The sequence below is a fragment of the Anopheles marshallii genome, chromosome 2 (genome assembly GCF_943734725.1).
Source record: "Anopheles marshallii chromosome 2, idAnoMarsDA_429_01, whole genome shotgun sequence".
Taxonomy (NCBI): Eukaryota; Metazoa; Arthropoda; class Insecta; order Diptera; family Culicidae; genus Anopheles; species Anopheles marshallii.
The window spans coordinates 19,583,682-19,600,172 of record NC_071326.1 but is presented as its reverse complement, the minus strand read 5'-3'; the positions used below and the strand labels follow the sequence as shown (position 1 = coordinate 19,600,172).

Sequence of the window (16,491 nt, the reverse complement as noted above, 5' to 3'; positions counted from 1 at the left end):
GCTTTTTTCCCCAAATACTGTCGCAATTCTTAATGATCTGCCATTAAACCTTCAGCTGAACGCATCCTTTCCATCGCTCTATTTCAATTTTGAGCAAACCCTTCTCTTTTCTAGAACTTCTCCAATTTAAAAAGATCTCATCGTGATGACATGACTTATGACATGACGCCATGACGGGGGATCTCTCACTGCGTCGTTTAGAGAGTTCTATAAAGGTCTGACAAGAGGATCATTAAAAAATGACACAGTTCCCTGAGCTTGCTCTACACGACTTGCCAGTACCCGCTGTTATTCGTCATATTATTAAGATTATTAGTATCGCCACATTTTATTAACATATTCTACTTTTCTTTCCTCTTTCACATTGCAGAACATCCCGTCACTTCTCAAACGAGCACAGTCCGTGGTAGCAAGGAATAAACTATTAAGCGCACCACCGTTCTACAACACAGTCCTGCTTAATGCTCTGATAAAGCTCTCTTCGACAACAAACCCAATCCAGACGACAAACACAAAGAGAGAGTAAGAGAACGATCGCCCGCATAATACGCAACGCATGGTGTACAGTTTTAGTTGATAAGCCTCTAGCGTGGTAGTACATCTACGCGCAACATATAGGACATGTGAATAGGCCAGGCAGCCTTCTATCCAGGTTAGGGTTTCTTTCACACACACACACACATCTCTCTTCACTTGTATTTAAGTTTCTCCGATTTAAAGTTAAAATTTACAATTTGTTTTGTATATTATTATAATCCCCAAAATCCCGGATGTCATTGTGTGGAGGAGGACGATCGACTATCACAAAGAATGATGATTTTTTTTTGTTTTTTGTGGAAAAGTATCGAACAGTGAAGAAAGTGTTGTCCCCCGCAACGCAGTAGCAGCCAGCTAGAGGGAATTAGCGTACCAAAGATTAAAGACGTGAGCTTTTGCACTTGTTTTGCACATCCTGTCGTTGAGGGGGAAGATTTTTACGTTGTATGGCACATATATGCATATTATGTGTTACTTCCGTACAAAAGCAGTGTGTCATTGTTTTTTTTTTTATAAGTGAAGCACGCAACCCGGGGGGTGCCAGAGGAAAGTATAGTCAGGAAAAAAAGAAACAAAACATTACTAAAGCGAGAGAGACGGACCCATACGGATGCGCATCCACCGTTGTTGTAGATGAGATCTCGATGCGCGTGCATATTTGTTTGGGCGTTTTTTTTTAAAGCACAGCTTGCAAAGCTGATAACGATTTAGCAGTGTTTAGTTTTAAACTTTGTTTATATAGTGTTTTTTTTTGTTTGTTGTGGATCCTCAAACCTTTCGCGAGGGCTGTCATATTTTACACCACAGATGCACACCGTGTTGTGCTACCGTAACAGAAGGGTTCAACGGAGGAATTTTCACTGGTAAGGGTTAAAGTGGGGAAGCGTATGCGGGAGAGGGGGGAGGGGGAAACAGCATTGAACTAATGCAATATACAATTTCATAAAACCATAGTGCAATAGAGATATGATAGGCACAGATAACAGAAGCCCCAAGCACAGCAACACAGCAAAATTGTGTTACACCTCAAGTAAATAGTGGTATAAAAAAAAAGATTACACAAACCCCTCACACACACACACACATACAGTAATACAACAAAATCATATCAAAATGAAATAGAACGATAGGAGAGTAAAAACACATGCATGACAAGTAGCGCAAAGAGGGGGAAGCGAACGTAACAAACCGAGAGAGCAACAATTAAATATGCCTGAAACAGTTGAAACTACCAACCATAAAAATTAATCGTTTAAAGGGCAAAAGAAGATTTTAGAAAGTTTGCGTTTGGTGATATGGTTTTCCCCTTATAAATTGCATTTTTTCACACTCTTTTTTTCAGTTTGTAGAAGAAATTTTAACGAAAAATCACAATTTCACAATGAAGCTTACCCTATTAAAGAATTGCGAGTGAGTGTGTGAAGGAGCACACAAGGAAGCATACAAATTCCCACCGGTTTGAAATGGAACGAACGGAATAGCAAAACTGTAAGCGCAACCGCCAGCAAAAAAAAAAACCCGTGGGTTTGTCTTTATCGTGCCGTTTTTATATCACGGTTGTCCATCACACAATCCATCGAAAGCACACCGAGAGCCACACGCTAAATCAACTTCACCCGTAACAGTTACTTCCCTTTTGTTTTATTTTTTTTTTTATTGCGATTCATCCCTTTCCCTATCACACTGGAAGTAAGAGTAAAGCTACACGACAGACATATGCACCACCAATAACACCAGCCCCGGCCAGAGAACACATCGAACTTTGTGAATGAGGTTAATTTCGTTATGCTTCGTGTGCGCGCACCCGGGTGGGATGGATCTTCGGATCCCTTGTCTCTAGAAGGGACGGATTTGTTCCGGGTTAACAGAGGCAGTAGACAGGCATTAAAACCAATCCTCACAAGATCGTTAGAGAGACAGAGAGAGAGAGAAAGCTTTAGGGTCACCACCGGCCGTGGCTTTGTTTTGATGAACGGTGGATGAGAGCAAAATTATAACAATTTATCGTTTGCGATACACTTCGATAAAAACGGACTGAAAAAAAGGATAAAGCCGCCCGGGTCCGGGAAGGAAAGGGGAAAAGGGCCGGATATGGTGGTGAATGGCAGGATGCATCCATTTATTATTTGATTGCTTGTAGGGAAGAAACGTTCGTGTGATTCGCTAATTTTCGCCATAAATTTGCCGCTCCTCGGTAAACCCCTAAGCAACCGCGATGAGAAATGTTAATCCCAGCCGTTGAGCGGGCGGACGGCCCCTTTATGCGGGGGAGGGGTGGGGGGTGATCCTTTTTTGTGCGAGAAAAAGGCAGTAAATTCAAAATAGAGCGAGAGCTTTATGCGCGAAATGGGAAACCCCCCCCTCACACACAGCATGCGGTTGCCAAGGGTACAAAGGATATAACGCACCTGTTTTTTTTTTCGCAGAAGAATCGCAGTTGGCGAGCTTATTTGATTGTTTGGGAGAAGCTTTTCAAAGGTTTTGTTTATTCATTCGCTCGTTGTACAGTTTGTTTGCACCTTGTTTTATACAAAATTGTTTCTAAAATACGCAAACACGCAAAAAACTTGTGGGCAAATTTTCATAGTGTACACAAACAACAATTCTCTTTGAAACGAACAGACTTCCAACAACACCCGGTATAACCCGTGTGTGTTAGCAGTTATTCTGTAAAAATAGATTAAAAGCGAAAAGTAACAACAAATGGATACAATTAAACCAAAAACAACAACAACCAAGCAGGTACGCGCCCCCCATCTCGTTCATTTCCGCTTCTTATAGACCATCCTCCCCTCCCACCCCATTTGTATGTAGCGTTACTTGTAATGGATAAGCGCAAAAAGTGATTAAAAAAGTAGTAAATGCGTAGCAGAAGCCGCATTTTTTAGGTTGTAAGCGATAAGGATACATTTCAGGTTGAGGAACACAGGCCATTTGTACAGAACGCGGAAGGCATTTTGTTAGGCATTAGGAAAGTGCAGTTGGGAATGTAAAGGTGAACGGAGCGCGAGGGGGACACAAAAACGGAAACAACACGTAAAACACCCAACACACATAGACACGCCACGTTGTAAACGCGCGACACGAGGTGCGCGCATAACACAAAGATTATATTACGATATAAACAGAATAAAATCTTACCGAACCGAGTGAGGTGCATTTAAAAAGGGAGTTGTATTTTTTCGTTTTGTTAAAAATGAATTAAAATAAAAAAAAAGCTCAATCTTTATGATGACAAACCACTGTGCGACGAAAGTGGCTGCGTAGCACGTACGCAGCCGTTGCCGTTTTTATGGTACGCTATGGCTGCGTGCGTAACTTCAACGCGCTGGGATGAGTTGGATTGTTGCCTCCAGATTTGGATGCTCTCCTGTTACTGCGACTGGCTTTTTAAGCCTGTTGATAATTTCGTTTCGGGTGCTGCCCGGTAATCGATCAGTGTGTGCCTCCATTTTGCATGCTCTCCCGTTACCCGTGCAGGCTAATGCATCGCATTTCTCAGGTCCAGTTAGTGCGGTGACTTTTTTTCTCGGTTGTCGGTCCGTTTCGCTTTCTTTTCTTTCCGCACACGATCAAGATGGTGGATTTCGTTTTGAAGTTTTGTTTTTCCCATGGGTTGTCAAGGGGAATTTGTCATAGGGTTTTGAGTAATTTTGCAGGGATTACAAACAGTTTTTCTCCGGATTTTGGTAACTTTTTACAGGGGTTTTAAGCCCATTTTTCCTACAGGGGTTCCAACACAGAATTCTTTATTGTTAATGGCGGATTTTCTTACTGTTTTTCAACGGATTTATGGACAGTTGCGAAGACGTTTTAACAGGGAAATTTTCTATGAGCTTTAAAACGTATTTTTCGGAGTTTATCAGTCATTTCTCAAACAGATTTACCTTTTTTTAGGTGTTTTTTTTTTTAGATTTCTTATTAGTGGTCCTTGCTACGGGGCAAATTTCCACGCATTCCTAGGTAGTTTTAACGTGATTTTAAGGCAATTTTCCAGTTTTTTTCCAGTAGCTGACTACCATGAGGGGGTCACAAGTCCGTGAGTATTTGGAATAGTTATTGTCTGGTTCTTCGGATCTTTTGGTTCCGCAAGGGGGGTTTTTCAACATTTTTTCTTATAATTTTATGTGGGTTTTTTTAGAAGGATTTCCTCTCCGGAAGATGTAATCATTTATTTGTGGGTTTTCCAGAAGATGGTTTCGAACACAGCTAATAAATGCCCCTTATTTATTTCACCAAAACCATGTATTACTTTTCCATCAATTCCACTACAATTTTACATAATGCCAGGAAACATTTTCTTCCATCTACCGCATACGCGCGTGCGTGTGTGTACTGCAGCTGCCAATGGGCCGATTTTCCGATTCACTACTCAGATCTACCTGGTGGTGCAACGAAACCAACTGGCTGACTTACTGACTTACTTCATTTTCGGTGCGTACGGGACAGGGAAAGTGAGTTTTTCCGCCGTAAACACACGCGAACCAGTTTTTCTCCCCTGACGTAACATCACGGCTTATCTTCCGGCTAATGCGAACCAACCAGCCACCAGCCACAGCTTCCAGCTTACTTTCGCACTAGTAGCCCACATTTTGCCGAGCGGAACTGGTTTTTTCTGTCGATAAGGAAGTAACAGGACGGCGCGTCCGGATGATAAATGAGCCGGTTTGATTGATTGGCGCAGAAAACGAAACCGGTGCGGGAGAAGATGGCAGGAGATTAGTGCTAAATAGATACAATAAAAACCAGACTGCCATTACTGCCGATCGTTACTCGATCGTACTTATTATCGGTGCGTTCCGGTACAATGGCACATACAGCAATGCGGTTTCAAACCCCATTTCCCGGCAAGTGACATAACTGGCGCCACCCGGTGGGTTGCGCAATTCCACGAGGAAGAGTGGCAATGAAAACACAAAGAGCTATGATTGCATGTTAAACCAATGTTCTCATTATTCGATCATCGCGTTTATTTAAGGGGCAGTTCAGGGAAATGTACCGATCCGGGGATGTTTTTTTTTTTTTTTATTGTGCTTCTTCGCCTTGTTTCGCTCGACTTCTTTTTTTGTTCCCAAGTCCAAGTGCAAGTGAACTGAAGCGAACTGAACTGAACTGAAGCGAAACATTATGATGGGGATTCGCTGCTTAAAGCACCCTCCGCCCCTTTCACTATCAGCCGACGGATAGCTGTTATTATCGAACGAGGTAATAAGATGGAAGACGTTTTCATACCAATAGGAGTAAACGGTTACTTTAGGACTGTACATTATTAAGACACCACGTCGAATTACAATGTTTGTTGCACGTTGAATTGTGTCTCCACAGGTTAGGATATCCGCTTAGCGGTTGATACCACTTGTTCTCGATCCTTTTCAGCTTGAAGTGGAGCATGTAGAGAGCCTAAAAGATATAATCTTTTGCACCTTTCATAAGCATTGCACAGATGAAAACGGTTATGCCTTCCGACACGATGGATGTCAGTCAGGTGTAGCGTTATGATTAATGAATCTTTTGCAAGCCGTCATTCGTTTGACTCTTTCGCGGGGATTCGTTCAAATCATGAGTGGCTTTCCACTGTTCCACTGTTCCAAATTTCCAATAAATATTCTTCTACGTATCACTATTTCTTTAAGATCAATGAATTAATGAATCTACGATGATTTGAGGATGCATGAGGCTGAATCATACTCATCCAAGTAGTCCAACTAGTCAGTAGAGAGAAAGCACCGAATATAATCGATTTTATCAGTGTTGTGCTTAATGAATATTTTGAGAACAGTCATTCATATGAATCTTTAGTGAGGAGTCATTCGAATCATGGCTCACGAATGCTCAGAGCAGTGGCGGATCATGGCCCTTGCAGGACCCTTAACCGGAATGGTATATGGGACCCATTTTTAGACAACTGATCCGACTGGTCATAGGTAGAGGCCATTTTACAAGGGTGATGATTCTTTGCAATTTTCATTCGATTCACCCGACACTAGATTTTATCTTTGAAAAGCTGCAGGATGGTGGAAAAATTATCTTGGCTACCTCGATGCTATCCACTATAATTTCAACAGGATCTAACTCCTACTTGATCATTCGACAACTCTAGACAAGAGAAGAAGAGCTTTTTACTTAACACTTCCAGGATAACATTTTGTTTTCTCTCTGTTTTGGCTGTCTGATAACAAAACTGCCAATCATTCAACTAATTGATAGTTTAAAATGGATCCAACATAATGGTGGGATCAACACAGAGGTTGTGTACTGTGATCTGTCAAGTGTGGTAGCCCCAACAGTACGCACGAAAACAACACTAATCTCTACCTTTACTAACCTAATTCTCTTACTTGTGCTGTACGAAAAAAAAAACCCCTGAAGATAAACTCAATAGTTTGTCGTTTTTCTTCGCCATAAATTTTTACACATCTTCATACACACTCATCGCATGTAGCGTATGTAAACGCGCAGCAAAACACGTGCAATATCACGTGCCATGATGTACAACAACCGCTAGCAAGCGCATCCGAAGGCAGCAAAGGGAGTGTCGTTACCGCCTCTCTCTCTCTGTATGCGACAGGAAAGGCGCATTGCAACGCGGGACGATGTGCGAGACAGGAAGGTGGTTAATTGTAAACAGCAAATTATGCATCCGAATGAGCCAGCGGGTAGCGAGAGGCAGGTGAAGGATAGGTGGCGTTTACCACTGTTTACCATTAGGAAATCCTAATTACCACCACCCTACACACCACACACACACCCGCTGGTTGAAAAACGGGAAATGGTTTTGGTATGGTTCGCGGAAATCGGAAAAAAACCAACCAAACCCCACACGATCGTTGCCCGATAAGACGGTCGGCGGTTTGTAATCGGTTGGGGAAGTGGTTCGCCTTTTTTTTTTGTTGCTATTAAAAAAGCACCCAACAGCCCTTTTTTCCCCCCTTCGTTGAAACACCCTGCTACAAATGAAACCTGCGGTGGCATTCCATAAATGAGTGCCATTCTTCTCATTTCATCGACACACACACATTCGGTTTTCTTTCCACCCCAAGTCCACCGACCACACAAATGGCACCTGCTGCGGTGGAGTGCATATTTGTGGCAGGAAACGCATTGGCACGGGCGGCAGTTTTGCAGTTGGCCCGTGGTGGAATCCTTCCGTGCCCTATCGTGTGCGCACGTTACGTAAGCTGTAGTCACGGACTGCAATCGAACTTCCCTTTCGGTGCGGGCACGCAATGTGCACGCAGGAAGTGTCCTCTCGTCCTATTCTGCCGCTTGTGTCTGTCGGTCCGAATATGCTGGTACGCTCGAGCCGAACTTCCACGTGTTCTCCACCGACCGACCGGGCGAATGGAACGAATCGGGCGTGGAACGATCGGTCGTGACGATCTCCACCGCGCGTTTTTAGGGTGGGGGAGATAGGCGAGTGAGCAACATAATGCTCACACCACTACACGCGCTCATATATAGCGTCCGGTGCTGGACGGTTAAGTTCGTACTCAGTCAGCGAACGTCGATCGGCTAACAACAGGCAGATCGTCCAAGCAAGTGTTCGAAGCGAACGTTCCGAAAGATTCCTACGGCGAGAGAAGTTTAAGTGCTGTTAGTGAGGTGATAAAAGTTGATCGCTTTGACGTGGTACCTGCATTCAAATAATGGCCAAAAGTACGACCATTTTGCTCCAGTGTTGTCTGGTGTTGCTGCTACCATCCTATTACAGTGCGCTTGCCAAAAAGGAGGATAACAAACCCGAAGGTCAGTGCCGCCGGTGTGCTGTTGTGTGCGATCTGCAACAAAATGTTACAAAAGTTTACGTTATTGTACTGCAGTTCTTTTTTTTTTATAAGAGTAAAAGATTGTCCATCGTTTTTAAGTTCCCATTTTCCCGGCGGATGACTCACGGTTGCGGTTGAAACACACGCAACGTCAGCGCGTAACGGGTTCTCTCTCTCGCTGCACGTCATCAGTGTGGTGGAACGTCTTCAGCTTTGTGTACGCACAGGCACCGCGCTTGGGGACCCCGTCTTGTCCGTCCGGTTGTTGGTTGGTTACACCGGTGTGCGAGATGAAGAAGAGAATCATCCACCTGGAACCGGTTATACACGATTCACTTTCTCGCATGTGTTGGTGCTCGGTGTGTATTGCGATCTTAGCAGTGGCGCTGTGCATTCGGTGGTGCTGTAAAATCGATCCGCCGCCCGGGGGTTTTTGGGGAAATGTTTATGAAGATCAAAAAAGTAGCTCAGTTCAGGTGGGATCTTTTGTACTGAAATACACAAAGATGGATTTGTGATGGAATATTCGTGTGGCTTCTAAACTTTTATCCTGTTCTAACAAAACGATCCACAACTAAAGGTGACGAGACGCCAAGTTTACGATCACTTTTGCTTTCCACACTTGAAATCCAAGTGCGATAACCAACACCATCTCATACAAACGAACAATAATCTTGAAAGTGTAAGAAGTTCTAGCACTATTTGGTATTTCGTTTGGGCCTCATCTGTCCCAAACTGACTTCGAAGCACTTCGAGCTATTCTCTCTCTCAGACAGGCGATGGACCATGTAATCGATCAAGTATAAAAGTCATGATCTCACGACAGACAATTCTTCACTCTTCGGACATCCACATATCGTAGAATATCTAGCATAACAGTAGACCACTATCGACTTCCTTCGTATACCTGTTGCAGTATCTGATCTTCACACCTTCATTGTCAGTATTCTTCAGATTTTTAGCTGTAGCGTTAGTAAAAGATTTCACTAGCAAAACTGTGGAACAATTCTTTAGATATGTGTCTTTTGATCATTCTCTTTTTACCGATCCTTGATGATCCAACATAATTCTCAAGTCTAATGCGATCTCTACGGCGATCTTCTTTTTCACATTCACTCCAACGAAAGCTCGTCGATCATTCTTGGCTTCAAGAGCACCTTCTGTACTGATCTTACTCTTCCTCTAACAAACTTTACCATCATTTCCTTCCATTTTGCAGAGAGCCTTTTCGAGCAGGATTTGGGTGATCAGTTCAAGATAGACGCTTCCACGCAGGGCCTGCAGAAGGTGAACCTACGGTGCGGTGCCGACTCGATGCGCATCGAGCTGAAGACGGAGGAAGACTTCCAGGGCGTGATGTACACGCGGGGCAGCTACTACAAGCAAACGCAACCGTGCTTCGTGAAACCGGAACGGGCCGGCCGCACGCTGGAGATGAAGTTCAATCTCGACCAGTGCCAAACGGTCAACAACGGTGAGGTGTACTCGAACATCGTGGTCGTCCAGCACGATCCGGACATTGTTACGCCCGGTGATGCCGCGTTCGCGGTGGAATGTGACTTCCGCAAGCCGCGCGGTGTGACGGTCAGCTCGGAGATCCAGGCACGGGATAGGTAATTATGGGGAGGGGGATGGAGGCCGCTTAGACGGCAGACTGCAACGAGAGAAGCGGAGAGAAGGGTGGTACAGTTGTGAGGGTTTAGAAGCTAGACGCACGTTAAGACCGTAGCTGCTACGTTACATTACGGCCAATTCGTTACAACATACCCATTTTGTTTTCTGTTCCACTTTTCCAACCCACATGAACACTCCACACACGCATGCACGCAAAAACTACACGGTTAACTACACGGGTACACACCGAAGCGAGGATGCGACACCGACACCATCGTCACGCATTACACTCACCAGTCCGGATCCGTCGGCAAACACGCAAACACCGAACGAACACAACTCGGTGCACAGTGCATCCGGCACGGTCACGTTTGTGCCGGCCCGTTTCCGCAATGGGTCCTCCCAGCTACCGGAACAACGGGTCCGTGGGACGGTCGAAACGGTCGAAATGCCACGGCACACAACACAACAACACCACGAAGAGGACAATAATCACGATGAGTTGTGATGGGAAGGACGGGGGAGAGAGAATCCGATCCGAGATTAATTTATTGCATTTAATTTCATCTTTCATGCCAACACTGCTAACCATCCGTAGGAGCTAGAGGGGATCCATACTAACCTGTACATTGTCGATTTCCCTTTTACCCGCAGCCTTGAAACGGCGAAAGCTAACGCAACCGCATCCTATCCACCCACCGATTGAAGACCCCAATCGGATCTCCGCCCTACTAACACGGCTTCCTGTACTACCGTAATAAGTTCCTTCTACGTTCCAACGACCCCTATAACCACGCATCCTTACCCGTGAAAGGGAGACCCCCCATCAAATCACCCGTAGGAGATTGAGAGAAGACGATTGTTTACACCCGACCGTTACCACTTCCAGGCGTCACTGTTCTAAGTGACCGATAGGTATTTGGAAGGTGTTTTCAATGGAAGACAAATAAAATGTTATAAAAGAATCGTTATACTACACAGAAAGGTTTCGCTTTATTTGATGAAAGAAAGAAAACCATTCAAAAGAGTCGTGCTGATTCAGGATCATTGATCGGAATGAATCTTTAAGGTGATTGAATTGGATTAATTGTTCAGATAAGAGAACATTCCTAGATTCCTTCTGAAGATTTCTTCTACCATTGAAAAGCCCTCAAAGATTCATTATAATTGAAAGAATCTTCGAGCCCATCAAAGATTTATAAATCTCAAAAAAATACATAACTTTAAACATTTGTGTTTTGTATATTACTCCTTACAGGTAGCATTCAACAGTGAAGCCCTGAAGCTTTAAAAATTCATGAACCTCACTGAAGATGTAAACGAAACACGCTTCCCAAATGAATCACTAAGCGCAACACGAATAAAATTCATGCAAACCACCACCACCACCACAAAAACGTCACACAACAAGTATTAAATAACGATCGATTAACTTACCACACGCGATCGCTTGCTTCATCCATCCTTCATCATGATCATGTTACGGGAGGTTTTATCATCATGTTCAAATTCGATACCGATACACACTATGCATTTACATGAGCTATCGTGTTTTTTTTTAAATGTTTTATCGCGATTTAACGTTCCGATTAGGTTTTAGTTATCTTAGCGAAACAACGTAACTTTCTGTTCTGTGTGTGTGTGTGTGGGGGTTTTTTTTTGTTAGTATGCGCTATACACATTTTTCCTTGTTCACTTCATAATAGGTTCTCTCCTGTCCCGTCGTCTTTTGCGGGGAGTTTTCCTCATCTTCACAAACATTTCTACCTCGATCCGAGTTCACCAAACACAGCGAGATAACATCGGCGGGTGCGCCACCCGCATTTGCTTCTTCCTTTTCATCCACTATTATTTAATGCGGGGAGGAAAAAATTGGTTTCTCCCCTACGCACACTGGAAAACAAGCGCTTGAAGGTACACGAGCAGAGCGGATTGCAATTCTTATCCTTATCGGTTCCCGATGGAGTGAAGAAGCATTACTGAAGAAACGATGGGAACGTTTTCTTTGCAAAACCCTTCATATCACCCAAATGTGGCCAAAACGTTTCGCACGAATTTACCAGACCATTTGATCGTCTAACACGATCACGCCTGAGTGTGTGTGTGATTTTTTGCTTCCTCTCTGTAAATAGAGCCGAAATAAGATCGGTAGAGTAATAAAACAAAAAAAAAGAAACAACGAAACAAAACTCTACATATTCGAAAACGCATTCGCTCCTGCAGTTCATTGCAATCGGTTTTCTGTTCGCCTTCGAAAGCTAACATTTCCCCCTAAACGGATCCAACCGATCATTATTTGCCTGTGTATTGCATCAGTTCCATCATTCCATCTCATTGCTGTGTAGTGCGCGCGTTTTGTATCAACTGTTCTTGTATATATAAGCTAGCTTCTCTATAGTTTTTTTTTCATCTTCATTACTCTCTTTTCTCTTTCCTAGGTAAACCTATCTATACACAATTTTTGTGGTTGTAGTTTTTGTTTTTCTTATCTCTTTCCATTCTTACTATCATCCATCTCTTTTATCCTTTTTTTTAAACTCTGTTGCAATCCTTTCCCTTACTCAGCATAGTTTACTTGCTCTATATACTACAATTTTTTAAATTATTATCAAATAAGTTTGGTTATCGCATTCTATAACGTTTCGCTTGTTTCGTTCCTGCGTTCTTAACACTCGCTCTCTTCGCACGCATGTGAACGCGACGAGAACGCCAGTTACTGCTACACACTACACTCCAGAGTACATTAAGTCACGCATAGTGTTTGAAGCCAAGTCGCGTTTCCCTTTCCATAACATTACGAGGGGGAGAGTGTTTACGGGTCGGTACCAATTAGGCAACATAGAACTGAACTCCCTTACAACCTGAACATTCGCCAAACCTGTGGGAATGGAACGCGAAGGCGAAGGTGGCGACCGACACCTACAACTCACTGCACAATCATGATTCCTTCTGAATTTGGTTCTATTACTGTAACACACTTCCCCATTGCACATTTTATCTTTCCTTTCAATCGTTGGATTTGTAAAATGTATGAAACTATTCCCTTTTTTTTTTAATAAAGCCAAAAACAGATCAACAAAAACACATCCCAACCCTAAGGAAGGATGACTAACTTTTCGGTGTGGGCTTGTGTGAAAAGAACAACTGTTTATGAACTGTAATGAGATAATCGGTAGCTAGTGCGGCGTGTTTGCTGCTTACACCGCCGGTACGTTTCTTGCTCGATTAGTTATTCTACTATGCTTCAATCGTGTGCTCTCTCTGTCTCTCTCCCTCTCTCTACTGGATAGGAGAATATTGGTAAGGAAAAAAGTACTATAGCACATGACACCACCTCTCACTCTCTACTACAGCCGAAGCGAATGTTTGGTTTGTTTTTTGTTTGTCTGGCGTTGCAAAAATGTCAATAGTTGAATAGTGGTGGTTGCAGATTTGCTTGTTTTTAAGTTCTGCCAAAACGTATTTCTACGCATGCTTTCTAATGCTTTTTTGCGCTCACTTTCTCTACCGCACACAGCTGAAGCTTTTTTTTTTTTGATTGGGATTTGTTTGCTATTTGTTTGTACTTACAGCTATATCTTTACAACGATTTATCGTACCATCGTACAGTCTCTCTCCCGTCCTAACTAATCCGCCGACGACCAGCTTCTCACTAGTGTATCCGACCATCTTGTTTTTTCTTTCAATTTGTCCTTCGCCACCATTTCTTACGTCGGTGTCGCGCACCGGTTTTCCACTATAATTGGAAACACGCGGGGCGACCCGATATCACACACATGCAGGAAAAAAAAGGAGAAGATATAGGTAGCAAAACAAGCACGCAACTACTCCGTTTTCCGTAAAACGGAAAGCGAGAAGGGAATCCGTTCGATCCACTACTTCCGCCTTTCCCGTGTCTCAAAAAGTAAAACACACTCTCAATGGAACGTCTTCGAACGTGCGTGTGGTTGTGGTTGCACCGCACCCCGGGTGTTGCTGCCTGCTTACTCACTAACTAATCCCACCTCCCGCTGGACGGACTGCAGCGGTACGTCGGTGGCGAGCATTTCCTGCGCAACGGGAGAATCATTGGCACTGCTGCGATCGACCGGCGTCGATGCCGTATCGTCTTCCTTCGCCTCCTCCGCCAACTCTTCTGCCGCCAGCTCCGGGACGGAATCGTCACGCCGTTCCAAAGCTGCCTGCTGTTCCACCGTTTCGTCCTTTTCCGCGCTCTCGTCCGGTGGCGTGACGGTTTCAGTCTTGTGGGCAGCGTCCTCCGCTACGGCCGCATCCTCCTCGGTGGTTTCTTTCTCCTCCTCGATGCTTTCGTTGCTGCTGTCGCGTTTCGTCGCGTGCAGTTTGCCGCTGCTGCCCGGTGAGGCCGGTTTCATCAGCTTCGGATCGGTCGCACGGAGCGACTCCGAGTCGCCAATACCGTCACCGCTCGGGCGCAGCACCAGGTAGAGCAGAATGTCGGACAGTGAGATGATACCGATCACCTTCTTCAGCTCGTCCACCACCACCAACCGATGCACTTCGACGCGCACGATACGCTCCATAATGGTGTAGAGCGTCTCGTCCAACGAGCAGTGATGCACACCCTCGAACCACGCGTTTCGATGTTCGTTCGCCTTCTTCAGGGACACATCTAGATCGTTGTACGTTTTTTCCGCAGCCAAGTTCTAAAAAAACGGTGCGGTTATTAACGATTGGTTGTTCCTCACGGAGTCACACAGTAAAAACAACTCACAATGACATCAAACTTGGCGTAAATGTCCGTCAAGCGTCCCTCGGAGTCCACCATCGGCAGGGCGGATACGCGCCTATCCACGAACTTGTGCAACGCCGTTATGATGCTGGTATCTTCCGTGGCCGTTTCGATGTTATTGTAACTGCCAATGCGTATCTCTCGGAGCGTTTTCTGCATGTACGATGGCTTTGGTAGTTCGTTAATCTGCAACGAAAAACGTACCGTACAGTGTTATGTTGCATAGCCTTGGAAGCCGCTGGCAATGCACGCTACTTACATATAAAAATAGGAATCTAAGTATCCGCTTGTGAGTCAATATGTACAGCACGTTGCCGGTGACCGGATCAATCACAGGCAGCCGATGGATGCGGTTGTGCACCAGCATCTTGATGGCATCGTACAGCGACGCATCTGGACCGATGCTAACGAGCTTCTTCACGTCCTCCAGTAGCACTTCTGCAATTAGAACGCGCGAAAGCGATATGCGCAGTTAGATCATTGTGTTAAGCAGATTCAGCGATCGTACGCCGATCGCACCCGGTACGTACTTCGCCAAGTGTCCAGCTTGTGCTCCTCGAGCTCGTCCATCGATGCGTTCGGGGATTTGTAATACATTTTTAGAATCTTGATGAAATCGGTGATCGTTAGCATGCCGACAAACTCTTGGCGCTTCGAGTCCCACAACGGTGCCGCCCGGACGCCGTTGTAGACGAGCGCGTAGAACGCCTTCTTCACCAGCAGCTGCGTGTCGAACACGACCAGCTTGGCCGAGGTCGGTACCAGATCGTAGCACTTATGAAATCGGAAGAACTTGACAAATATCTGTGACTCATCTTCCTCTGCGAAGTAAAACGTAAAGCAAAATGGGGAGCAATAATTAGTACCATTGGAAAACGTTAATGCTTGATGCGAAGATATATTGACACGGGAAATGGTATGAAATACAAGGAAAATCCCCCCTTCTTATTGTCACACTCCGCGGCAAACCTTTCTTAAGCAGCTCCGCCAGATGCTGCTTCCAGGCGCTTGAGATTGCCTCAAACTCCTTTATGCTTTCCAGCGGGTACGTTTCGGTGTTGAAGAAATCGTGATAGCCGGCACCGAGAACCAGCCGGCCGGCATAGTTCGAGTAGAAATGCAACGTGGGCCATGGCTCCCGGCCGGCAAACCAGCGCCGCCTGCAGCCATAGTTGGAGCGTTTCTTATGGTTACTAATTTTCTTAAAGTTTGGATTCACATAACACACTGTAGGCACGGTCCACACGGTGGCAAAACAGGGTAGATAAAGACCAGGGTAGAGACATTAGACCAAACAGATCGCAGACTCACCGAGCAGGGTAGACGATGCTTTACTTATTGGTGTTGTGTTCGATTCGTGTGTGCAGATGGCAAGGTGAGCAGAATCAGTTCGTCACTTCCGTGTGTAAACTGCGATGAAGCAAATGCCACATATACATGCATTAGGGTGAGGAACACGCACAACAAACACACGACACAACAGTAACGGGGGGCACAGAGTTCGTGACGGTATGCGCGCGAATCATGGGCGAGGTAAAGCTCTGGGTGGTGTGTTTGTGTGTGTGTGGTGCTGAGTGTGCATAATGTGTAGATACTTTCAGATTTTGCTTCTCAAGCCTCCACCACTGTTGCCGTCCGGTTCGGAGCAGGACCCCAGACAGCAGCTGCTGTCCTGGCTGAGGCTACTCGCACTGGAGCAGGCGGAACTGGTGAGCATGGACGCATTGCTGATATTGTGCTGGCTTTGCTCGCCATCCGACAAGCTGATGCCGCTTCCAAAGCGGCTGAGACTGTTCCAGGTCCCAATGCCGGGATCCATCGCAC

The 16,491-nt window shown here is 45.0% G+C and overlaps 2 protein-coding genes across 2 annotated transcripts in view; one reads left to right on the top strand and one right to left on the bottom strand.

Moving 5' to 3' along the window:
• Positions 1 to 8,183: 8,183 nt before the first annotated feature.
• Positions 8,184 to 10,425, top strand: LOC128709181 (uncharacterized). The gene is made up of 3 exons (XM_053804165.1): positions 8,184 to 8,283; positions 9,523 to 9,916; positions 10,170 to 10,425. Exons 1-3 carry the CDS (start codon positions 8,184 to 8,186, stop codon positions 10,423 to 10,425), a joined length of 750 nt encoding a protein of 249 aa, XP_053660140.1.
• A 3,475-nt stretch (positions 10,426 to 13,900) lies between these two features.
• LOC128709180 (uncharacterized) overlaps positions 13,901 to 16,491 on the bottom strand; it is a 44,870-nt gene continuing 42,279 nt past the window's right edge. The window contains exons 8-11 of the mRNA XM_053804164.1: positions 15,198 to 15,488; positions 14,927 to 15,105; positions 14,650 to 14,853; positions 13,901 to 14,581 (exon numbers count right to left, since the gene is read on the bottom strand). Coding sequence (XP_053660139.1) covers positions 13,901 to 14,581; positions 14,650 to 14,853; positions 14,927 to 15,105; positions 15,198 to 15,488 — 1,355 coding nt within the window. The remainder of the gene's footprint in view (positions 14,582 to 14,649; positions 14,854 to 14,926; positions 15,106 to 15,197; positions 15,489 to 16,491) is intronic.